Consider the following 24,935-nt stretch of genomic DNA (forward strand, 5'->3'; position numbering starts at 1 on the left):
TGGATCCCCGCGTAGGTGCGCTAGTGGAGAGAGCGCAGGGAAGGACAAACGGTGTCAGCGAACGCGGTGGATAGCGGTCCGCTGCTGCGGGGCTGCATCCCAACAATGATCATAACACTGCGGGCTCTCCTCGAGCAAGGGGTAAGAAACCGGGGGAGGTTGGAGGTGCTGCGGAAAACGCTGGTTTGTCCATGTCCGCTGTGTGTTTTTGCGCTCCTCTGCGCAGGCCCCGGGGTGTCTGCGCAAAAGCAGGGGATCCTGAGAGGGAGGTTAAAAAAATAGAAAAGGATCCGGGATACAAGGTGTAAGCGACAGGGAGGATTCACACGACTCTGTCAGCAGCGCAGCTTCACCGACAGTCCTCCGCAGCTAAAGTCACATGCTTCGAGCATGGCCCGGTACGGTACGGTACGGCGCTTCCTTCACGTTATCTAACCTGCTGTAGAGGTCTGCAGAGCAGAGCCTGCTGCGATCATCCACTCCTTAATTATTCCACTGTGTGATGGGCAGAGGACAACATCCGATAGGAAACTTACAAACAAAACACGAGTTTTTAAACGTGTCAGTTAGATCGGTTTTTAAACTGTTAACAATCAGGAAGTTTTTCTTTCATGGATTATTATTCAGGAGTGAATCATTTTACCAAACATTTTATTATCTCCGCCTATATGCTTTTTGTTCTATAGAAAAGCATAAAAGACTTTTCAAAAAGCTTTTACTGCTGGTGAATGAAAACAATTCTGCTTAATAAATGTATGAAGTAATAGCTAAATGTGTGGTCACGTGACCTTATTTTGTTTATGTTGCTCAGTTTTAGGCCAGTGTCCTCAGTATATTTAATCTATCAAAAGCGAGGCAGTGTTGTTTGAAGTTTACTTTTTACATGATTTCTATATATATAGTTAAGCATTTGGTTATCATGGTATACTTGCTATACTTATATTTAAGTAGACTTAACAAAAATAAACTTCAAGTGTTCTACCTTTGGCTAAGGGATGTTCACATTTGCTATCTTGGCAGAATATGACATTACTCATTTTTCCAAATGATGTGGAAATCAGTGGGACAAATACACATCTCTGCACATTTCAATAAAAGCATGTTTTGTTTCAGTCTTTAAAGACTCACCCCAATGAAGATTGTGTTTTGGATGTTTTTAGCATGTTCTTGTGGGATTTACTCATGATAGAGGGTATATAAAGAAAATTCAGCTCAAATGTGCATTTCTGGATATTTCCTTATTTAAATCATTGTGAATCAGATGTAAAAAATAATGTTGGAAAAAGCTTATAGATGGGACTTAGGGCTTCTAAGCTCCTTGCTCTGCTCCATTCTGATGCACTAATAGATGAATCGATCCATGTATGTCTTTGTTTTTGTCATCTGAGCTGGCATCTGGAACAAAGCTGAAGCTGGATAGCTTTGATATTGCTTGCCAATTGTGTTGCTCTGGTAATATTACGTTGGTGTTTTGGTGGGCTGTAAGCTAGCGGGAGAAAGTGTAAACAAAGAGATCATGGGAAATGGGGGACAACAGTACCGCCCAGAACTCAGAGGTGAATTTCTAATGACATACTGCTGCTCTGCCAAAACTATGTCCTAGAAAACGAAACATGCATTTTGATTTTAGCTAAAAAAAAAAAACCAAACAAAAACAAAACAACCCAGCATAATCGTAATTAAAACACCACTGGGAACTATTTTAAAATAGATCAAAAGATGATCGGAAGGAATGTCAATAGACATGCCTATATTAAAAAAAAAACATCTCCCTTGATAATAAGTATGTAATGAAAACAGACAAGCCACCTAGTGGTATTTTGGGAAACTGACATGGCTCCAACACATTTTATTTTTTAAATGTTCCTCAAAATAACAATTTAGGAGAAATTCAGCCTTATTTCAGTTTATCTGGAAAAAATTACTTAGGTTAATAAAAAAGTTGGTCTTTTTTTTTAAACAATTGTTTATAAAAAATATAAAAATGAAAATAAAATAAGGATTTATTCTGTAGTAGACCTAATTCGTTTATTTATTTGCTAATATATATTTTAGCTCGTTTATGAGTTAATTTATTTGTGTAATAATCAATTTGTTATTTTTAATTTGATGGACGGCCAGGCGGAAGTGAGGTGGGTGTGTCCGTCCACCAGTGACGTGCTGCTGGCACGCATGCGTGCGCACTGCGCGTTCTGGTCCGTCAGCAGCAGGCAGATGGAGACGTTGGCATTGCATTTTGTGAGGTCATGTTATTTTTAAGCCGCGAGACGGGATAAATCATCGTTCGGCGGCGGCGTCCACGTCTTGCGTGCCGCTCCGGAGCCTTTCAGAACAGGAACCGCGACGTTTGCGGGCGGATCGGAGCGCCGAGGTAAGATGAGGATTCTCACCTCCGCGCCTCAGTCAGACGTGCTTTATTGTTTGGCCGTGGGGGGAGGGTCGTGTGTCGCCGTGCGCGTGCTGTTTTGACCGGGCAGGTTGCTCGTTTGCTCATCGATCAACCTACCTCCGGTCCTCCTACATAACATTTAGGGAGAATCATGGCCTTCGATGATCCGCTGGAGATGGAATCCGCGCTGGTTTCCCAAACTGTCAAATCACGGGGGCCATGATTATCCCGCAGTGATGCCCCTTCCGGCCGGCTTAATCTGGCTGCTTCATAGCAGCGCGCGGGGCTGCAGTGCATCCCAGCAGGATGAGCCTCCGGGCTGCTGGAGGCTGTTGGTGGTCAAGGTTACAGCTCTGACGTTTCTGCTCATCATCCATGCAATCAGCGTCTCAATCTCAATCAGTTGAGCCCTTTTTAATCTTTATGTGCTAGATAACCCGTTTATTATCTGTTACTTTGAAATAAAGGAGTGCACCTTTTAGGGACAATAATTCTGCTCAAATGTATGCACAAGTTTGACTTCTTTGTCCTTGGAAAACTGTTCATTCTCTTAAATGGAAGTCTGCTTTTCTGTGCCAGTTCTGCTCCATCACGTCTCTCCCTGAAGAGCATACCTGGATGACACCTGGGTCATCTGCCTGCAAAAGCTGCTGCAGCAAAGATCACACTAGAAATGTGTTGATGAATCTCTAGGTTGTAAACAATCCGTTTTTTTTTTTAATTAGAAAAAGAGCTCCTGTGGATCTAATCACGACTAGCCAATTTTCACAAGCTAAAGGGGGATTTCCGCTCTCTTGATTCAAATGTCAATACGTTTTCATAATTGAGAGGGACCCAGTGGTCTTCCTGCGTGGAATATTACAAGGAGCAGCGTCTATGTTCATGTTTGGAAGGAGGTGGATGCTCTGGACGTCTTTGTGACGTTGAAGGAACAGAAGGGGAGCTGACTCACTTCACTCTGGCAATTACGTCCCTCCTCCTATGGTCTGTGTGTCGGGAGATGAATGAGGAAGGCGGCTCTTTTTCTTATATAAGAAGTCAAGAAAAGTAAGCTTTGAGGATTTTTAAAAAATTCAAATTGAAGCAAAAGTGTGAATGCCGTCTGCACAAATGAGCATCTTGGTGGTGGAATTGCAGAACCTTGGTGAAATTTGACCTGGTTGTCATGCCTGTGGAGGACCTTCATGAAGAACTAAGCTGGAGTTCTGGGCTTAGCTCCAAACTTGGAGGATTTATCTCTGGTCTTGGTTTTCCAGAGGAGCAGGAGTTAAATTTCATTTGCCTCGCGGCTTGTTTGCAGAGGTGCTGAGGGTGGGAAGCTGCTCTTCTTAGCCCCTAGATGCAGATTTCTTTTCTTTTTCCGAATCTGCTTTCTGAGCTTCACAGATTGAAATGTACTGTTTGTTTTCACAAAATATTCCGTCCTCCTTCTGTCTTCACAGAGGACTTTTTTGGAAGTGCAGAAATCGGCCATCGAAGAACTCACCATGAATAAAAACAAGAAAGACAAAGAGTTTTACAGCGTAGATGTTGGAGATTCCACATTCACGGTGCTGAAGCGGTACCAGAACTTAAGACCGATCGGCTCAGGAGCGCAAGGAATCGTCTGGTGAGTCCCGTTACGTTAGCAGTTTTGGTTTAGGATGAAGCTTACATGAACCCCCTTCTGCCAGCTGTGCAGTTATACCCTTTAGTCTTCTTGTTTTTGGAGAAATATCTGACATTTTTTTCTTTGCAGCTCTGCGTACGATCAAACCCTCGATCGAAATGTCGCCATAAAAAAGCTAAGTCGGCCATTTCAAAACCAGACTCATGCCAAGAGAGCCTACAGAGAACTAGTCCTCATGAAGTATGTCAACCACAAAAATGTAAGTTCGATCGTTTTTTTTTAGGCACATTTTATATTAGAACCCTAGGATGTCAGACGGAGAAAACATTGTTTCTGTGTTTTAACTACCTACTCTTAACATCCACAGATCATCGGCCTCCTAAATGTATTTTCACCACAAAAGTCATTAGAGGAATTCCAAGATGTGTAAGTAACAAGAACATAAACGAAAGCCTTTTTTTCTTTTTCTGCCAGAACTATGAGCGTTTTTTCCTTTTTTTAGGTACTTGGTGATGGAGCTGATGGATGCCAACCTGTGCCAGGTCATTCAGATGGAGCTGGACCACGAGCGGCTGTCCTATCTGCTCTATCAAATGCTGTGCGGCATCAAGCACCTCCACTCTGCCGGCATCATTCACAGGGTAAGTGGCAGCTCGCCTCTGTGCTCGCTGCCTGGTAAGGGTACGGCAGCGTGAAGCCCTGAACTGCTGAGACACACCTTGCTGAAGTGGAAGAGCCATCAGTCTGCTAGCTAAATGTTAGGGGAGGAGTTGTTGGGATTTGTTGCTAAGCAACCATTTGAATAGAGGCCATAAAATAATTCCCTTATTAAACATTTCTGATAAAACGCCCTTTCAGAGTGAGAATTGCTATTCAATGTCCTTGAACAAATCTCCAGTTTTTTTTCCTCCTTTGTGAAACGACACGAGTCAAAACAGCTTCTAAAGTGCCCGTGGCGGCTCGATGCGTTACTTTCCAACTGATTCAGTGGCTAGAAGGACACATGGAGCGAGCATCCGCCTCCAGACACACAGCCCATATCTCACAGTTTGAAGGCAAATGATCCAGAACCCCATGAAAACACAACGTCCGTCATGTGTTCTGAAATTCTGCTCAATGTTCTTCTCTTTTTGGCTATAAAGTTGGATCAGGGAAGAACAATCTATATCAAAAAGCAATAAGTGAAAACTGTCAAAATAATTTACAACTTAAAACAGTTTGGGGAAAAATTGATTGTATTAAAAAAAATCTATTTCAAATCCTTGTTTTTTCACACAATTTGTGTTTTAAACTAAACAAATTTGGCACTTTAATTCAAAAATTTTGAAATTCTTATAAAAAAAAAAGACAAACTTAATCTAGGTTTTTGTAATAATCACAGTGAATCGCTTAAAATGGAAAAGGAATTTGTGGATTTGATTAATTGATGCATTTCTAAGTTAATTTGATTTCTGGTATTGATTTAAAAATTAGAACTAGTCTTACTATGACAATAAAGAATGTAATTGATAAAAATTGTGCTACTTATGAAGATTAAACATGCAAGGAACATATTTCAGAATTATCAAAAACATACAATATATCCATATCTATTGAAAATATGGTCAAAAAATAAATAATTAAGCTTTGGCTGCAGAAAGGGAAATTTTGGAACAGGAGTTGAAAATAATTTCTATCTTGTTCATCTGTCATTGGAAAAAAATGATTTCTTTCTTTTACCAAATTTCCCAAGCTGGGATCATTAAAGTATCTTTAACTTTATCTTTATCTTTATCTTTATCTTATCTTATCTCATCTCATCTCATCTCATCTCATCTCATCTCATCTCATCTCATCTCATCTCATCTCATCTCATCTCATCTCATCTCATCTCATCTCATCTCATCTCATCTCATCTCCTCTCCTCTCCTCTCCTCTCCTCTCCTCTCCTCTCCTCTCCTCTCCTCTCCTCTCCTCTCCTCTCCTCTCCTCTCCTCTCCTCTCCTCTCCTCTCCTCTCCTCTCCTCTCCTCTCCTCTCCTCTCCTCTCCTCTCCTCTCCTCTCCTCTCCTCTCCTCTCCTCTCCTCTCCTCTCCTCTCCTCTCCTCTCCTCTCCTCTCCTCTCCTCTCCTCTCCTCTCCTCTTATCTTATCCTTAAAACAATTGAGATGAAATGAAAACAAACACGTATTAGTATTATGTTGTCAAGTACACACACAAAAAAGAGAAATCTTGGATGGTTTTGTCTCTGCAGGATCTCAAGCCCAGCAATATAGTCGTCAAATCTGATTGCACTCTAAAGATTTTGGATTTTGGTTTGGCCCGAACGGCAGCTACAGGCCTCCTGATGACGCCATATGTGGTTACACGCTACTACAGAGCGCCGGAAGTCATCCTGGGTATGGGCTACCAAGCTAATGGTGAGTTAATAACTTAACAGTGCATGTCAGGCCAACGATCGACCACTTTTGATTGGCTTGGCAGCTCTGCGATGCTGTGGGTTTTCTACCTGACCTGTTATAACACAAATACAGCTTGTGGACGTTAAGGAAATTCATTCGGGTTGTTAAACTAACCTGTTGTCCGTTTCTCACTCCTTACTGGCTTTGTTCATTGTGTTCCACTTCACTAGTGGACATATGGTCTGTGGGCTGCATTCTGGCAGAAATGGTGCGACATAAAATCCTCTTCCCAGGAAGAGACTGTATCCTTGCATTCGTGTCAGTTAACCAGAAGAAGCCTTTTTTTTTAAATCCTGCTTAGAGATAATTTTTTATCACTTTTTGCAGTTCTTCATCTGCTTAGTCCTGCTTGCTCTCCATTTCTTCATCTCTGCCATTCCTCTCATCTTGTTGTTGTTGTTTTCATTTCTTTTCATCATTGGGTTTGCATGACCTGTCGTCTGAATGTGCCCTCCAGTGGATGTATGGTCAGTGGGCTGCATTGTGGCTGAGATGATCAGGGGAAGTGTGTTGTTCCCTGGCACTGATCGTATCCTTCCCCATCACCGCTCATGATGCCATTGTTTTGTTCTACGTGAAGAGATCCACCATCATTCCACCAGCTTCACCTTGACATTCCGCTTGATTGGGGGCCCTTTAGAAGCTTTTATTTTAGGAGATAGTGAGAAACCTCCTAAGATCATAACTAATAATAATAAAAAAACTTTCAATATAGAACTTCATAAACTTAAGGTAGGTGGTGTTGTTGAGAGCAAACTCTATTGGTGAGTCTAATACAGTCAGTAAACTGAGAGGAGGTAGTTTCATGGTTTGGGCCTGTTTTTGTTTAAAATTATTGATAAAACTGTAAGTTTCTTAGAGGAAGCTGTATCTCTTTAGAATATATGGACATTTTATGATTTAAAGTCCCTCTCCGATCATGTTTTGATCTTTTTTTTTTAAATGGATTCCCAGTAAGTAGTCTTATAATTAGAATTATACCATTTTTACCCAAAATGAAAAACCTGTGAAATTTTTTAGGACATAGTTCCCATAGTTCTCATCGGAGTGGGTCTTCAATATTAAAAATAATCTCTTGGGTTCTCCAGATAACACATCTGTTCATATCATCTGGATGTGGTTGTCTGCAGATTTGAAGAGCTCAGCTGGTGTCTGAGCCTCAAAGAAAGTTAAATGTCATGTTGGTGACCTGTTGCTGTCTGTGTCCGTGCGAGCCCTTTTCCCTTGACGTTTCCTCGTCAGACATTGACCAGTGGAACAAGGTCATTGAGCAGCTAGGAACTCCATCTCAGGACTTTCTGATGAAGCTCAATCAGTCAGTAAGAACCTACGTGGAAAACCGCCCACGATATGCCGGATACACCTTTGAGAAACTTTTCCCGGATGTGCTCTTCCCTGCTGACTCCGATCACAATAAGCTAAAAGGTACTTTCTTGTTTTTATCAAACCACAACTGAAATTTTTGTGAAGTTTTGCCACATTCATAGCCAAATGATTAATAAAATGCGATCAAATCTATCTGCTGTGTCTCCCTTTAGCCAGCCAAGCTAGAGATCTCCTATCTAAGATGTTGGTGATTGACGCCTCCAAGCGCATTTCTGTAGACGAAGCCCTACAGCATCCATACATCAACGTTTGGTATGATCCAGCAGAAGTGGAAGCAGTAAGTGGCAGGCGAATTAAGCTCCTTGAATGCACCACGGCAGATTTATTTATTTATTTGGGTCTTTTGTAATGGCAAGTAGTCAAAAAAGACTGTTTTCTCTTTGTCAGCCTCCTCCTAAGATCCCAGACAAACATCTGGACGAGAGGGAACACACAGTGGAAGAGTGGAAAGGTCGGACTGCACACCAAGGCTGTGAACGCAACACTGAACAATTCTTTTTCCACACTCAAGTTTAAATCAACTGAATTAAAATCAACTCCAGTTAAACCATTTATTAGAATTTGTTTTTCTTACTAAACATTACTAGTGTAAACTTCAGAACTTCAGATTTTTTTTACAAACCACTTATTTATCCAAATTGTGTTCACCTATTATATTTCTATATGAATTTTTATATTTTATTTACACAACTACGCTGCAAGAATTTTTCACATTTTTTTTTTGTAGTAACTTTTTAGTTTTTTTCTTCTTCCTTTTTCTGTGTTCAATGACTTAAAGTCTGGTCTAAATTTGTAAAATACATAGAGTTAACTGATTTCAGCTCATCTCAATTCAAACTATTTCTCTTTGTCATTACAAATCTTTAACCATTTAAGTAAGTATTTGTTTAAAGAGAAAAGGTTTATGAGGAATTCCTAAACCCAATACACAACTTAATTTGGTTTAATCCCATTTTCTTTTTTTTTTTTTACCAGTGTAAAACAGTAAAAGTCCTTAAATTGTATTATCTGGAAATAATAGACTTTCACACATAATTGAATATGAAATGGTCTGAAATGACAGTTTTTGTTGTAGTCAGTGGAAGCTTATTTTTCCCCCAGAAATAGCCAAACAAAATGAAACCAGTTGTTTACAGGGAGCAGATCTCTTGACTCACAGGGCTCACTTAAAATGTTTTCCACTGCAGAAGTCTTGGTTCTCCGATGAGTGACTTAAGGTTGTGAGAAACTATCACTTTCAGTCATGCAGCAAAGCTTTGCTCATCCAAATGCCCGTCAGGTGATAATGACCCCCGGCTCATTTTTAGAAAGATCATACCAGCAAAGCCGGTCCAATTTAGAAACCTGGTGCTCTTTGGACTGCAGAGACTGCAACCGAGCCTGACTGTTGAGCAAATCATATGACACGCTGCCTAATGACTTGGCTCTGTCCTTAGCTTCACATTTACAGTTAGTTTTCCTTTTATTGCAGACCTCATTTATAAGGAAGTTACGGAGTGGGAGGAATGGACAAAAAACGGAGTGATAAAAGGCCAGCCACCCCCTTTAGGTGAGTAATTCTTATAATACTGGAAAATAAAACTTTAAGATCCATTACTGTGGATTATTGAACTAGCAAAAAAGAATAAGAATAATTTGGAACTTCGGGTTTTTACTGTCAAGCAAAAACTGCAACACACTCCAATGAAAATCCAATGAAAAGTGCGTTTTCTGTGTTTTTAACACATTCGTGGAGCATTTTTCTCAAGATGGAGGACCTATGCAAAGTAAAATGAAGTTTAACTCTGCATTTCTGAGTATTTCTTTATTCAAATTGTTGTAAATCAGCGCAGACGAAAAACGCCGTTTGACAAAGATCGCATTTGTATCGTAGAAAATACACAATGCACAAGCTCCCTTCTCTGCTTCGTTCTGATGCATCCACTTCCAGAAAAACAGATCCATGTACGTCTTTGTTTTCCTCGTCTCGGCTGGCATCTGGCTCAAAACTGTACAGCTGGATAGCTCTAACGTTGCTCAACAATTTTGTTGCACTGGCAATGTTGGGTTGGGGGTGTGAGGAGCTAGTGGTGGAGCGTCTAAACAGCTCTGAGTAACAGGGAAGAACAGCTTGGCACCGACACTCTTAACCACAACTCTGAGGTGAATTTCTAATGAACTACTGCCGCTCTGCAGAAACTATGTCCTAGAAAACAACACAGAGTTTTTGATTTTGACTAAAAACGACATAATCATAATTTAAAGACCACTGGGAACGCTTTTAAAATGGATCAAAATATGATGGGAGTGTCACTTTTTACAACATTTTATTATAGACCATAATAACTTTTAACAAGTGTTGAACGTAGTTTTGGATTTCAGTTTTAGAAAAAGCTTTCAGTCGTCTTTTAAAAAAAAATAAAATTTAGTGGGATTTATTTACCCCACCGTTACCTTTTATCTGAGTAGCATATGAGCTTCAATGCCTCAGTGTAGCCTCTTTGTCACTGGTTGTCATTATAAGACAATTTGGTCTTATTGGAATTATCTGAACTAGATTGAAGATAAGAATTCTTATAAATGAAATTTTTTCTAATGTTTTTTTTTTCTGAAAGGTGAACGTAATTTAAAGGTCATTTGTGAAGATTTGCACTGTAGTTGTTAATCTACACATCTGAAGCTAGATTTTCAATTAAACTCTGCATTGATTGTTGTCAAATTACTTGCCAGGAAACCTCAAAGTAGCAGCCCCCTGTATATTGCAATGAAGTCTATTTGCTGATGTGTTCTTTCGCAGCACAGGTGCAGCAGTGATCGACAGCCCCCCCCAGCCCACATCCTCCGCTTCCTCTTCGACCAACGACGTTTCATCCATGTCCACGGAGCCCAGTGACCCCAGCAGTGACCCCACCATGGCATCAGAAACAGACAGCAGCTTGAACGGCCACACCTCTCTGAGCATGCTGGCCTGCTGCAGATAACATCCATGCAGCCACTGCATGAGGGCATCATGGAAGAGTGTTGAGCAAGAGGAAAACTTTAAATGTACAGTTTGCTTTCATGTCCCTATGCTGCTGTAAATTATTGTGATTGAAAACTGTAAGACTTAAGAGTATGTTTTCATGTGGAAATGTGATTCCTGTAACTGAAGAAAGGGATTGGGGCGTGCTTTACTCGCTGCTGTTTTCAGCCAATGATGCATAGTCTGATGCCCTCCTGGACGGCACTGCAGTGTCATGTTTGGCTGTAAATATATTGTTTTTCTTTGTCAATTCTTTGTTTTCAACTTTCGAAGGAGATAAATCAACCGGTAGATTATAGCACACATCATCTTAGACCTAAATGTAAATGGATGGTTTTATTTCATTTTTCTACATTGATTTTTTTTGTAGGTATAAAGTAGATATTAGTATATTGAAGTATTTATTTTTAAATTATGTCCGTATGGATTTTCACAGTCCAGAATTTTCTTTTTGCACTGTATAATACTGTAAACTGACTGTATTTTAGCTTCATGGTGATTTTCAGGTCGTCTAGATGAGTGAGAAAAAGGTGAATGTAAAAGAAAAGAGATGGAGCTGTTACTCCTGTAAAACAGTTTTTATTGGCCCTTCCACTGGCTACATGGTGTGCTGTTGTTAGGGATTGTTATCAGAAACTAAATCCAAATCAAAAAATCTTTTTTGGCTGTGTCTGTCGGACATGATTCACAACGCTCTACTGTTGAGATTTATTTTGAAGTGCCCTTACTCGTGTTTTTGTCCTCTGTGGCAGGCACTCTTCTTTTTATTTTCTTATTTTGAGGTCTACCTCACACACTCACACACTTGAAGATGCAGCGTCAGGCTTGAAATGATTTGAAAGAATGACAAAATAAATTTGTTTTCAGTTTAATTCAAGCTATATATATTTTTTGAAACATACAGGTTCTTCTAAAGTACCATTTATATGCATTTAGTTTCTTCTCTTTGTGTGGTAAACTCATAAATAATATGGTAAGTGCTCGATCTGAACACCTCAGAATTAAGAACCAGGCTGCCGTGGTAACTTTTAAATATGTTAGATCACTCTAGATTTCATTTTTTTACCTTGTCTTAGCTAGGATGAAATAACCTCAGCATTAACCCAGAGTTTGGGGATTAAGGCCCTCCCCCTCACTAACTTTCCTGACCTCCTTTTCTTTTCTTGTCCTGTAATTTCTGAAAAATGGAACCAGTGGAATGGAGCCACACAGGAGTTCTCTTTAAGCATCTGTTCAAGCCTCAAATGTTATACAATAAAGGCATTCGGCGCCTTTGGGACGCTCTTCTGAGGGTTTGGCTGAGAGTTGACCAGTCTGAAATTTTAGAACCACGGTTGCAAAAATTTCAACCTTTGGCTCTGACATTTCTTCAGCAGACTCAGTCCATGTACATCGGAAACTTCTGTTCCAACAAATAAAGATTTCACATCTCGTATTGTCCACTCCTACATTTAAGTATAAATATGTGAATACTACAATAAATTACCGTAAGGCTTTACTGGTCTTCGTGGACACATTTAGTGATGAAACAGTTGGACATATAATGTATAATGCTAAGAGATTCTATGGAATGGCAAATAAAAGGTTCTTGGTCCAGTGAAGTTCTTGTTTGGCACCAACATGAGTCAGTGCAGGCACAGGACAGCCATTCTAAAGAGGGCATTTAGCACTACAGGTGTGAAGTCTTAAAGGTTTCTGAGCTGGTTGGTCTTCCCAGTGTCCGTGCTCCCCTCTAACCACACAAAGGTGCGGTGGTCTGCTCATTTGGTCCGTAATGCTCCTGTTGTTAGATCACCAAGCGTCTTGAAGAATTCCTCCATCTCCTGCTGGAGGAGAACGTTTCGGTTTTCCGCGTCTTGATGTGCTCGTTCTGAGTTCCTCAGTCGGATCTCCAGCATGTGATACTTCTTCTTCTCTTGATCCAGCTCCTCTTCCAGGTGGTTTATCTGTGACTGGTACATAGAACAGGATTCCTCCAGCCTCAAAGAGGAAAAAAATATGTTATAAATGACACTCTGCTTTATAATTTATTTGTGAGAGAAGAAAGAATCTGACTCTGTCTTACTTGCGAATGCAGGTTTCATAGTTGATTTTCTGTTTCTTCAACTCCTGCTTCAGTTTGGTCAGTCTGCTTGCCACGTCCTCATTTGTTCCTGTGACCTCCACTTCATTGACACTTGCACTGTCATCTAAGGTGTCTGTTCCATCACTCGCCTCTGTGGGCCTCTCTTTATTCTGGTCTGGTGTCAGTGCTTTATCACTTCCCCCTGGCTCCAACAGTGAGATCTCATAGGACGTCCAGATGGGTGAATTGTCAGCAGGCAGGCTTAGGCTGGAAGGGGCGACGTTGTCGTAGGCAGAGAGTCTGTGGGACGGGTGCAAGATTCTGTGAGACAGGGATGCTTGAGAAAAGTTGTCATCAGGGTCTCTGTGTGTGTCCTTAAGTGAAAGAGGGGTGTCTTTAAGGGAAAGTGTTGAATCCTTCAGAGATGCTTGGGCATCCTTCACTTTTTCACCAGAAGAGGTTGTTCGCCTGTGTGCTCGTAAGGATGACAAGCCATTCATCAGCCACTTGCTCCCACCAGCTGCTGACACGTCTCCTGCAGAGCCCCCTATTTTCCCCTTCAGCCCTCCAGAGGCTCCGCTGCCCTTGAATGAGCCTTTCCAGGATGGCAGGGCTTTAAACTGTTTGCTAGGACTGACATCTACTTCACTTTGTCCTTCTAGTTTGCAGTCTGCACTTTTGTCCAGTTTCTCATCTGACTGGCTTTTGCCTTTCCCCTCATTGCAGGTTTCCTCAATCTTCCCCACCGGAACAAGGCTTGACGTGATGAGTTTACTGTCCGTAGAAGGGCTGGAAGATCGAGATGTCTCTCTAGGGTTTCCTGAGCTGACGGATGAAGAAGTGTCTGTGTTTTCCTGTGGAAGCCATTCCACCTTGAAACGCTGGATATCCTGAGGCGGCAGAGTCTCAACTCCAGGTGTTTCATTTGAGTAAAGCTGGGAGTGTTCACTTATCAGCACAGTCATCAGTTGCTGCACCTGCGAGCTTCCTGCGTGGAACCAAAACAATTATCCTCAAACGTTTTTTAAAAGTTATGGTAAAGTATAGTTTTGCTGCAAAAAAAAACTGCTTTCCAACCCTCCATCATTGTGATGGGATCCTCCACTCGGGCCCGAAGGATGTTGGGTCCAAACACTGTAGCCAGGTTCTGAACACTCATTTTATTGTCATTGGAGTAGGACTGGACCTCATCAAGAAACCTGTGAAGACATAAGTCGGAACATCACCAGAAATGACTTTTCGGGAGCCAAAGTATGAGTCATGGTCTGCCGCTGATGAAAGCAGAGATGATGAGCTGTCACACAGTTAGTGATGTCTCTTCCCCTCACATCCAGGATGTGGGTGGAATGAATCCTTTCACAGGCTGACAACCTTCAATCATGATGTGAATGCAAATGTGCCATCAGAACAATCAATGATTGTTATTCATGCTTCACTTACTTGCAGATGTATTTAATGAGGTTGTAGTTGACCAGAGGAAGGGATTTCACCTGTTTCCTTAACTCTGCAATGCCCTTCAAATAAAAAAAAAAAGAGTCTGGAATGATATTATTACAAAATATTTTAACAAGAAACAAAGTAGGAGTTTGATTACCATTTCTTTATCCTTGTTAAGAAGCTGAGCACAAGAGAGAAATTGAGTGTATTTGGAGAATGGAATTATAGGCTCTGGCAGCTCTCGTATGTACAGCTTCAGCAGTGATGCCACTGTGTGGACATCCGTGGAACTGTTGGAAAGTGAGGATGCATATATTGCAAAATCATCCCTCATAGATAATCACTTAAAATACCGCAGCATATAAAATTTCTCCTTCTGTTGCTTCACCTGTCAAACACTGGCTTCTCGCCACGATCAAAGGCATCCTGCAGCTCTCGGACGTGATTCGTCTGCCCGGGAGCCCTGAAAAGGCCCTCTTCCTTGAGTCCATGCTCACGTATGAAGCAGGCACACTGTTCGACCAACACTGGGACCTCTCGTGGAGTCCCACATTGGGCCTCGTATGTCATTGTCTCTTCAAGGTGTTGTCCGAATACACCTACAAAGCAGAAAATATCAAGTCACTAGAAAGTGTAGTTTCCTTACATTTAACCTTTTTTAAGCAGTTGTGTGAACTCGTGTGAACTTGTTAATCATACCTCCACCGAGTGGAGCCCATATAGCTCTACGTATGGCTCTGACCCACTCTTCCATGTCACTCTGTGAGTTGGCCATCAGCAGGAATGATTCATGACCTACGCCGGATCGATCCTTTTCCCCGGCACTGCCTGAAAACACAGTCATATATCACTGCTCCAGAAGTCAATGAAAGAAAATGACCAACAAGACTTAAAAACATTTGAATGTGAGATGAAAACACAAAAACCACAACTAACATTCTGGTAATGAATTGTTCTGCAGCAGTTCTTGGATCATCTATAGGCAAGTAACCTATTAGAAATATCAGTATCAGTATTCAAGAACCTTATTAGTTCAAGCACCCTGTAAAGTACAAAGATGCAGTCATGCAGAGCAGTTTCCCTTCTTCTGAGTGTACTCAGTGTGAAACACTGTTTGACATTTTCACTTGACATTTGGCTTGTTTTATCAGAGAACTGACTGTACTCTGTCAAAATATTCTCCCTGATCCATATTCTTAAATGCATTAAACACTCAGTTTTCTTCTTTTTGGCAATGCTGCAGATGACTGTAGTTCCTCTATGAAAACCTGAATTCAGGGCAAAATCCTGCACTGTGCTGCATTCTGTTGTGAAAGAGAGAAACAACCTGGAAAGGCTGTTTCCCCAGGGACAGCAGCAACTGCGCCATGCCTCTCTTTCAGCTGTTTTTCAGGTTTTACCAAATACAGCCTGAACTAAGGAAAAAACAAACATCCTCTGTCTTTATATCCATTTATTTTAATAATTGCAATTTTATTAGGATCATTTTTTGGAAGTTGTTCAAATATGTTTTCACAGTTTTTAGGACAAATAAAAATATAGACAATCAGTTACACCTTTTATTATAAAAATAGTTTATTTGGTTCTACTCAAAAAAAAGCAAAGCCCCAAATTGTCAATTTTAAAAAGTTCATTGAAGGATAGAAGGTTTGTTGTCTTGTTTGTCTTCGGCTCTGTGAGATTTTGTATATAGTCTCCACTGCGCTCTGTATTATGATGAGCTTCAGTTTTTAACTAAGAGGATTAGGGTAATAAAGAAGAAATAATTAAAAGGGTACGATTATGAAAGAAAAGTCTGCAATATTGCAACTAAAAATTTGTACGATTATCCAGAAATCGCTAGTATTTTCTTTATTCTTTTACTGTTGCATAGGGTTTATTTAAAGGTTATTGCACAATGAATTTTACCTTTATCAAAAGGTAAAACATACAGCTTTAGAATATGACTTTTGATCATGGTTCCTACAAACTAACCGACATCATAAGACGACTTTCATCAGCTAGAACTATAAATGTTTATCATCTGAGACAGAGTTTGACTCTATTCATTTTTTTAATGGCTTAGAAAAGGCCCTAAAATCACTGAAGGGCATAACTGGAAAAAGTGTGGATGTTGCTTAGACAATGGTGTGGATTTCCAAATAAAACAAATTTCCAAACTGAAGAGTATTTGTTTTTACTGTTCAATTCAAGATTCAAGTCTTAGAAACAAAAACAGTGCTAAATTATTATTAAAACCTTTTAAACAAAATTTCTAATGAAAATTACAGCCTACTGGATGCTACTGGTTTTTATAAGGAACTTGCAGGTTAACTGTGTTACTCAAATGAAAAAGTTACATTTGTTTTCTGTAATATTCTTGCTGTTGGCATGGCAGCTCACCTGGAACAATAACAAAAAGGTGGCGAACAGGATCGTCCTGATTGGATGGAACTTCATTAACCTGACTGCCCTGAAGAGGAATGCAACCCTGTGAGAGGAGATAGACGCAGAAAGTGTTAGACTAATAAACACCGATGCTTCTGGACACGCCGCGCATCTTAAATCTATATATTTTTTGAACACCAGACTCTGGGCAGCTGTCCAACAGAAGCATATAATAATGATGGAAGGAGGTATGACTCAGTAAAACATTTCCTCATTTACTTGTCCTATCTGGCAACACTAGTCCTCCTTACATTTCTGATCCCTCCAACATACAGAGGGTCAGCCGTCCATCTCTGAGCGCTGTCAGCAGAACCAAAGGGCAGTGAGTTACCACATTATCCACGTGTGCCGAGAGAGTTACAAATCACATTTACTTTAATGGTCAGTGCTGGATTTCCTAATATAATAATGGAAGATGATGAAGTTATAACATTTACCACCTGTTCAAAACACTAGCATTTAGTTTTCAAAAATTCATTAAGGAATAGTCATCCTTTCACTAAAAATGAAAACATTTTCTCTTCTTCAAGCTTTGAACTTCCCTAAGTCCAACCATGGAAGATGGAGCCTTTTTTAGTCCTTGTGCTGCTTTTGTGTTTTTTGTGGCACCTGCGCTTTACTTTCATCCTGGTCTTTGTAGAAGTACAGAGCTTCGGTCCTCAGGACAAACCAGCGCAGCTGCCAGTTTTTCATGATACTCCGCTGCCTCCTCAACCAGCCGGCCTTCAGCGCCTTCTCCTGCTCCAGAGGCGAGGAGGGCCTGGAGAGCCGGGACAGCTCTCCAAGAACCATGCTCTTGGATCGGGCTGCATGGATACACAAATAGAGAAGATAAAAGCAGAATTAAACACCTAAAAGATAAAAAGTATGAACTACCATAAATCTGAAGAATATTCCTATATGTTTAGGAAGAGGATTCACATACAGTTTAGTTGAAGCCACCTGCATCCTCGTATTATACAGGAATAAAAAAAAAAGCCTTTTTACAGCTTCACAGCTGGAGAACAAGCAGGTCTACCTTGACTATGCTTTCTAACGAGTGATTACAGGTATGGATTATATATTAGCATATCTATACCAAAGGTATGTGGCAAAAGCAGTTTACTGTGGAATGATCTCGGGGGAGTCAAGTAGAGAGATAAACAAAATGCTGTAGTGGGAGGGGGGAGGAGGAAGAGAAATCAATGGCATCTTTTTTCTGTTAATTGCATCCTGCATTCTGCTGAGGACAGCAGGGAAGGCATCTCCACGGGCCCGGAGTGAAATCTCTTTTTCCATTTCTATGTCCTGCAGCTGATGTTTCAGAGCAAACATTGCAGTGATAAGAGAAGGCTGGGAAAATCTTAACAAAAGTCTACATTTAAATAAATTGACTTCATTTATTTATATTTTTATTTTTTTACATTTGAGTAGATTTTATTTTAGGCTTCTTAAAGTCCCACTCCAATATCTTTTGAGCTATTTTCAACGCATTCCCAGTGGTCTTTTATTTATGTTTATGCTATTTATAGCGAAAACCAAAAAATGGTTGTTTTCTAGGACATAGTTCCTGGAGAGCTGCAGTACTTAGAAATTTGCCGTACAGTTTTGAGCCAGATGCCAGCTCGGGACAAGAAAAATGAAGACGTCCATGGATCTAGTCATCTACAAGAAAATGCATCAGAATGTAGCGGAGCAGGGAGCTTGTCTCTTGGAATTCTCTTCCTCCAGATCTACGCAATACCGACTCGCTACCACTGTTCAAATCCAAACTCAAGACTCATCTCTTCAAACAATCATTCAATTTATCCATTGAGTTAACACAACCTCATTTGTCTGTTTTCCAATCCTGTTTTTATGTTTTTATGTATTTATGTTTATTCATGGTTTACTCTGATAATTTCTTATTGATGTTTTATTCTGTTTTTCTTATTTTTAACCTTGAACAGCGACTTTGGGTGACCTGAAAGGCGCTTGAAATAAAATGTTTTATTACAGTTTTTCTCAGTCGCTTTAGTACAATTCTCAGATCAGAATGAAATTCCCCAAACTATTTGTTCAATCTTCACATCATGATGTCACTTGTGCACATCATATAAGCAGTTTCTCACTTCTTTGAAAAAGTTGCAATTGCTTTGGTACATCCATGCAAATGATTATGTACAATTCTCTGCTCTTTGCTACATTATCAATTGTTTATGTCATGTTGATCAAAATGTATTATATAGTTCACTGTGCAATAGTCTTACTCCTCAAAACACCTAGTCATTAGTTCATCGTATAAGTCATTAACAGCAAATGGTTGACCGAGTTGTCATAATGTGACAAACATATTTCGCTGCATTGCAAAAGAGGATATTCGCTGTGATGTGGATGAAATTTGTGGCCTAACATACAGGAACGACAAGAGGTGTAGGAAGACCACACCAATTCCTACTGCACTGCCTGTACTGTTGTACGGAATATTGTCCTATCTTTTTTTCCCTTTGTGTTACTGTTTGCAGTGGGTTTTTTCTATGTTGGTATGACATGGTCTGCTTACATTTGACAATAATTGTCATCAAAATTAACCATAGTTTACATCAGAACCTCCCTCTAAAGTACACAGTTATATTGACAACATGACTAAGTAATTTGACTGTCTTGTTCGTAGACAATGACACAAGGACTTGGCATTCTGATGGCACTGACATGTTCAATGACATAAAGACTTACCGTAGTTTGGAGAGATGAACCAAAGATTTTGAGCAAGTTACAGGCTTTTGCAAGAAATCCATAGTGTTTTGCTGTTTGTACAAATTATTTTGAGAAATGCACACACATATTTGCAAACTTCAATTCTAATCTGAGAATTGTACTAAAGCGACTGAGAAAAACTGTACTATTATTGTTGTAGTCGCTTCCACGTCACACCTAAAAGCTTTTTTCAACTGTATTTTTTGTCTGCTCCTGATTTAAAATGGTTTGAATTAAGAAATATTCAGGCAGGCAGGCAGGCAGGCAGGCAGGCAGGCAGGCAGGCAGGCAGGCAGGCAGGCAGGCAGGCAGGCAGGCAGGCAGATAGATAGATAGATAGATAGATAGATAGATAGATAGATAGATAGATAGATAGATAGATAGATAGATAGATAGATAGATAGATAGATAGATAGATAGATAGATAGATAGATAGATAGATAGATAGATAGATAGATAGATAGATAGATAGATAGATAGATAGATAGATAGATAGATAGATAGATAGATAGATAGATAGATAGATAGATAGATAGATAGATAGATAGATAGATAGATAGATAGATAGATAGATAGATAGATAGATAGATAGATAGATAGATAGATAGATAGATAGATAGATAGATAGATAGATAGATAGATAGATAGATAGATAGATAGATAGATAGATAGATAGATAGATAGATATTTGGACATTGTCCAAATCATTATGCTACCTCCACCAAATTGCCTTCTTTACATAGTAATAGTGTTCTTTGTGTCAATCATGCACACCTGTCCATCCAAGTGATTTAAAACATATTAATAGCTTTTCTTTTACTGCTCTGTTGTTGTATTTTGATGTATGTGTGAGTATTTTAGATGCTTTCTGTAGTGGACAGAAGGGTTAGCATGAGCAGACCTGTCTAATCTGCAGCTGTGAGGCACAACATGCTGTTAATCTGTTTTTGTATTCTGACACCTCTCCGGCAGAAACAGCATTGGCCTTTTCGGCAATCTGAGCTACGGCATTTTAGGATCAGAGGACACAGGCCAGCCTTCACATGTCCTACAGGAGCTGCAGCTTTGGAAATGTTCTGCTTTAGACATTTTATTATCACAGTTTGTTCTTTGTCAGAACATTTGTAGAACAAATTAACTAGAAAGTTGCCAAGGGTGCAGTCAATGTCGGAAGACAAAAACAAAAAGATCTGTGAGAGCTATTGATCATGTAATGTAATCAAGCATGTTATTTAGTAATCCAGGGTTTTTCTGCTTTAGCTGTGTTTGCTTTTCACTAATAATCATTTCTTTTTGGCTCTATTGAAAAAATTTAGATGGCAGGTACAAATTTATTGCATTTTTTTGATCAGCGGCCAGTTCATTTGGAGAGTGATGCCCTTGTAGTCCTTTGCAAAGCGGATCCTTCTCTTTCTAGTCAATGTGCAATGTTAATTAAAGAGTACAGAAGAGTACCAAACGAATCAGAAAAATAATTAGATTAATATTGGAGTTACAGTACTAATGAAAAATTATTTGTGAAAACTATGCTATGGCTTTCACTCTGCTATGGTATTGATCCTTGAAATGCCTCTGTTGTACAGCAGAGATGCCACAATTCTCAGTTAAATACAGGTCCATCTGTTACACCGTTGAACCAAATAGCGGAGAGAGTGAAAGTTGCTTCCCTACTGCACATGTTTGCATATTTTTATGTTGAAAATGTCAAACCCGTGTGTTGTGCTACATGTAATATATTTACTTATGTTTTATTACTTTACACCACGCTTAGAATAAGTGAAACTGCCAGGTTTTTCCTTTAATTTTAAGTCCCAATTGGTAAATAAATTTTTTTTTCCAAATGTTCGTCTTCTGTTGTTTTAATTTTGTAAAACAATAATCATATACTGAACTGAAACAAAACTATGACCCAAAAATCTAGGTTTGAACCGAATCGTGGTGAAAGCATATCATTGCATTCCTACAGCAGATTTTGTGCCTTTTATTTTTAAACGTTTCAGAAGTTTTAAAACCCTTGCCACTCTTTCACCTTTTCTAATTTTTTGATTGTGTCATTTGTGCATAGAACTATAAAACAACAAATAAAACTGTTTCTTGAAGACCTAAAGCCAGCTCATAGCTGCCTGATATCTGAGCCTCAGCGGCAGATTGAGCTCAACGATGCTGTCTGAGTTTGCCCTGAACGATGTTGCGTAAAAGGGTCAGAGGAGAGTGGAGTTGAGAATCTAATCAAAGGAGAATACCATTACAGCAAATGAGAGATGGCAGGAAAACTGAAGCGGCTACTTCACTCCCAAACTAAAGAGAAAGCAGATGCACTTCTCCTACCCATTCTCTACTATCAACTTCCTTTTCAGGCTTCCCTGGAACAACTGTCAGAGGACTTATTCATGAGAACAATTACGAACAGTAAAAGTTACTAAAAAGCAAATAGTTTAACTCAGAAAGAACATCTAAAATATAATGCAGAAATTTCTATTTGCAGTCAAGATGGAAAAAAACTCTGTTATCCAGTCCACCTATGAGCAGCGCAGCATCTTGTTAAGCCCAGTGAGAAGATCTCTGATTTACAGCTTCCACATTTATCACCACAGTCATGAGTGGCATGTATACATAGTGTCTCAACTTCAGTGGTCAAATGGATTTTCCCATCTTAAAAAAAATAACTGTTTTTGACTGACAGCTGTTGTGAATAGCGTGACAGAGAAATCAGTCATTTGCATGTCATCTGCTCAAACCCACAGATGAGAAAAACAAGGTAAAACCCTGCAGAAACCAGAAATTGCTGGTCGCAGAACTGTCTTTCCAGCAGCCATATTGTCCAGCAAATTCATTTCTGTTAGGAATAAATGGTTCATGGTAGACATGGCTGGTGACATCACCCTGTAGTACAGCCTGTTAACTATCATTGGCTGCCGGGCACAACAGCTGCTCTGCGTTTCAGGTCATGCTGGAAACCTGCAGATAGCTGCATTCCCTGTGAAATAACACCGGCATGCAGATTCAACCCTGACACGGTCCTGTTAGATTGCTTCCATGACTTTATCAGTATTACAGATGATGCTGCACAGGTTGCAAGACAGATCGAGCTTTGCAGAGACAGCAGATAGAGGAAAGACAGGATGAGAAGAAGAAACAGGGAAAGGGGGGGGGGGGGGTGGAGAAGAAGAAGGAGGGTCTGGTCTTACCCCGGCGTGCCTGTTTTATCTTGGGGCTCAGCATGGTTACCGTTGCTGTGCTGCTCCCTCTCACAGAGACATGACTGCATCCCTCTGTTCACACACTGTTCCTCACGCACTCAGCACCTCTCCCAGCCTCGCCCCCTACATCCTCTCTCAGCATCTCTGTCACTAATCCCAGCCTTCTCCTGCTCTCTGATTTCACACGCACACTTATGAGCACTTCACCACGCTCCCTCCTCTTCCTCCCCTCTTCCTCTTCATCTGTTTCTCCGGTTCTGTCCCACCAGCCTGCCGTACTGTTGTTCTTTCATACCTAAAGCCCAGCCCACTCCCTCTCTGTCTCCCTCTGTCTCTCTGCCTTCTGCTGCACACTCCCAGTATCAGTTTCTCACCTTCTATAAATACGTTTGGCTGTGTGTCCCCAGTTTTGTCACCCATTTCTTTGAGGTCTTTACAGCCCCCCCCAGCTGCTCTCAGCAGCTCTCACACGAACCTGCAGCAGCTTTTCAGATCACCAAATATACACAAATGTTCAATGTCCCCATCTTAATTTCCTTAATGACACTGAGAGAATATCAAAACACAATAAATACATGGAAAAGGTTGTGCAAACCGCACGGGTGCTTGATTTTGTTCTAACTGTGTGAAGTGCCTGTAGTCTTTTTTTTCAGTTTGAGCCAAAAACATAATGGATGCTTAAATACTAGGGGTGTAAGGTTTAAGCGATTTAATTGAAGAATCAATTTATATTCCTACAATCCACCCGGATTAATCTGTTAATCGAATCAACCTAAATCAATATAAAATCATTTTAAAATGAAATAAATTGATATAATCAGTTTGAATTTTAAAATTAATTCACACTTGATTATCTTGCAAGAAATTCAAAAAATCGAGAAAACGTCACCTGCACTGTTCAGTACTCAGATGTTTATCTCTGAATCGCACTGTTTAAATTTTGGGCTGAAGATGATTTGGATTGATTTTAGCTCATTGATTGTTCAAAATGAACCAATGTCGACTATGAATCGTGTCAGCATCCACCAACTATGATATTAATTGAATCATTACACCCCTAATAAATATTATAATTTTAACCAAAGATTTGACAATGTTTTGCTCCTGTTGGGGCATTTGATTTAAAAGATACTCCTTTACTATCACACATGCAGGGCTTTTTCACATACAGGAGCACATCAATCACAATCAAAGCTTCAATGAAGAATTGGTAAAGGACAAAAATTCAAAATACTTTTAGTGTCTGCAGTATCATAAAGAGCAACCATCAAAACCATGAATTCCTTCGGATTGAACCGCCTGCCGGGCAGAAAAACAATACTCCCTCATGAGTTTAGAGTCTCAGGGAGGATTCACTACTGACACAGAAGCAGTGACACAACACTCCACTCTACTAAAACAGGGCTGACATTCAAAAGCCATCATAGGAAGCCATTTAGAAAAACAACACAAATAGAAATACATAGCAAAACACAAACAATAGTATTTCTGTGTGATAAAAAAATTACATTTCCTAACCACAACTAATTGGTGCACACATGCAAACATGTTTCTGATGTAGACATTAATGAATTAAGAAACAATTCCACAAAAGATCAACAAATAACAAGTTTCTACTCAATAGTTAGCTCAAGTTTAAAATAAATAACTTAGAATCATAACTTTATTTATTTCAGTATTTGTGGGTGAATCTTCATTAAGTTGTGTTTAAATTCAACAATAAAACTTTCAGTGAAAATAAATAAAAAGGTTTCCCAGACTCTTCTGTCTGAAAAAGCATCTATAGTTAGTAGTAGTATTAGAGTTTACATGTGACACATAAGCTGTTAATTTTCCTCCTATTTTTTTAAAAGCCTGGAATTATCAGAATGTTTCAATACAGATACATGTTGTCATTCTCGCGGTCCTACCTGCCAGCTGCTTTGGCATGTTACTGATCTCCGGAGTCCTAGACGGCTTCATGACTCTGAACTGGTCTGCACAATGAACTCTTCCTCACTGGGACCATCTCCAGGGCCAAAACCTCCACAATATAGGGTCTAAACAACAACCACACTAAATGCTCAGACCTGTCGTTGTGGCACAAATCAAGTGACAAGGCATCATTTAAATGACATGTGGTTTTGGAATGCTGATGTGAGCAGACGGATAGAAAGAAGGAAGTACAGACAGTCATGAGAGTATTACCAATCATGGCATCTTGAATGAACTGAGCAGCCAACTCCCTGCTTAGAGCTAGACTCTGGTAAATAAGCAGAATTTCAAA

General features: G+C 39.9%; 2 protein-coding genes across 14 annotated transcripts; one reads left to right on the forward strand and one right to left on the reverse strand.

Annotated features, from left to right (window-relative positions):
- The first annotated feature begins 1 nt into the window (after position 1).
- On the forward strand, positions 2-11,697 carry mapk8a (mitogen-activated protein kinase 8a). Of its 12 annotated transcripts, none has more exons than XM_011484492.3 (12): positions 2-141; positions 3,832-3,998; positions 4,128-4,257; positions 4,366-4,424; positions 4,501-4,639; positions 6,231-6,396; positions 6,609-6,680; positions 7,681-7,863; positions 7,977-8,101; positions 8,212-8,275; positions 9,296-9,373; positions 10,601-11,697. In XM_011484492.3, exons 1-12 carry the CDS (start codon positions 106-108, stop codon positions 10,615-10,617), a joined length of 1,236 nt encoding a protein of 411 aa, XP_011482794.1. In that variant the 5' UTR covers positions 2-105; the 3' UTR covers positions 10,618-11,697. The 12 variants fall into 12 exon arrangements, with proteins under 12 accessions (XP_011482794.1, XP_011482792.1, XP_078788106.1 ...); XM_011484490.3 differs by having other exon boundaries at positions 10,606-11,697; XM_078931980.1 differs by lacking the exon at positions 6,609-6,680 and adding an exon at positions 6,896-6,967.
- On the reverse strand, positions 11,678-24,743 carry arhgap22a (Rho GTPase activating protein 22a). Of its 2 annotated transcripts, none has more exons than XM_020709613.3 (10): positions 24,580-24,743; positions 17,364-17,560; positions 16,710-16,797; positions 15,027-15,155; positions 14,716-14,926; positions 14,485-14,617; positions 14,331-14,404; positions 13,968-14,089; positions 12,891-13,878; positions 11,678-12,805 (listed from the first exon to the last, which is right to left on the reverse strand). In XM_020709613.3, the coding sequence occupies exons 1-10, from the start codon at positions 24,629-24,631 to the stop codon at positions 12,586-12,588; spliced, it is 2,214 nt and encodes a 737-aa protein (XP_020565272.1). In that variant the 5' UTR covers positions 24,632-24,743; the 3' UTR covers positions 11,678-12,585. The 2 variants fall into 2 exon arrangements, with proteins under 2 accessions (XP_020565272.1, XP_004077449.1); XM_004077401.5 differs by lacking the exon at positions 24,580-24,743 and adding an exon at positions 22,658-23,028.
- Between the last annotated feature and the right edge of the window lie 192 nt (positions 24,744-24,935).

Source organism: Oryzias latipes, chromosome 15 (assembly GCF_053564925.1).
Source record: "Oryzias latipes strain Hd-rR chromosome 15, Olatipes_Hd-rR_3.1".
Taxonomy (NCBI): Eukaryota; Metazoa; Chordata; class Actinopteri; order Beloniformes; family Adrianichthyidae; genus Oryzias; species Oryzias latipes.

Bases quoted from the DNA above. Each gene is read 5' to 3' on its own strand.
- mapk8a (XM_011484490.3), top strand. From the start codon at position 106: ATGATCATAACACTGCGGGCTCTCCTCGAGCAAGGG. The intron at 4,258-4,365 runs GTAAGTTCGATC...TAACATCCACAG, and splicing joins AGTATGTCAACCACAAAAAT to ATCATCGGCCTCCTAAATGT. The intron at 8,102-8,211 runs GTAAGTGGCAGG...TCTCTTTGTCAG, and splicing joins ATCCAGCAGAAGTGGAAGCA to CCTCCTCCTAAGATCCCAGA.
- arhgap22a (XM_020709613.3), bottom strand. From the start codon at position 24,631: ATGAAGCCGTCTAGGACTCCGGAGATCAGTAACATGCCAAAGCAGCTG. The intron at 17,561-24,579 runs GTAGGACCGCGA...GTATCCATGCAG, and splicing joins CATGCCAAAGCAGCTGGCAG to CCCGATCCAAGAGCATGGTT. The intron at 14,927-15,026 runs GTATGATTAACA...TCTGCTTTGTAG, and splicing joins ATGGGCTCCACTCGGTGGAG to GTGTATTCGGACAACACCTT.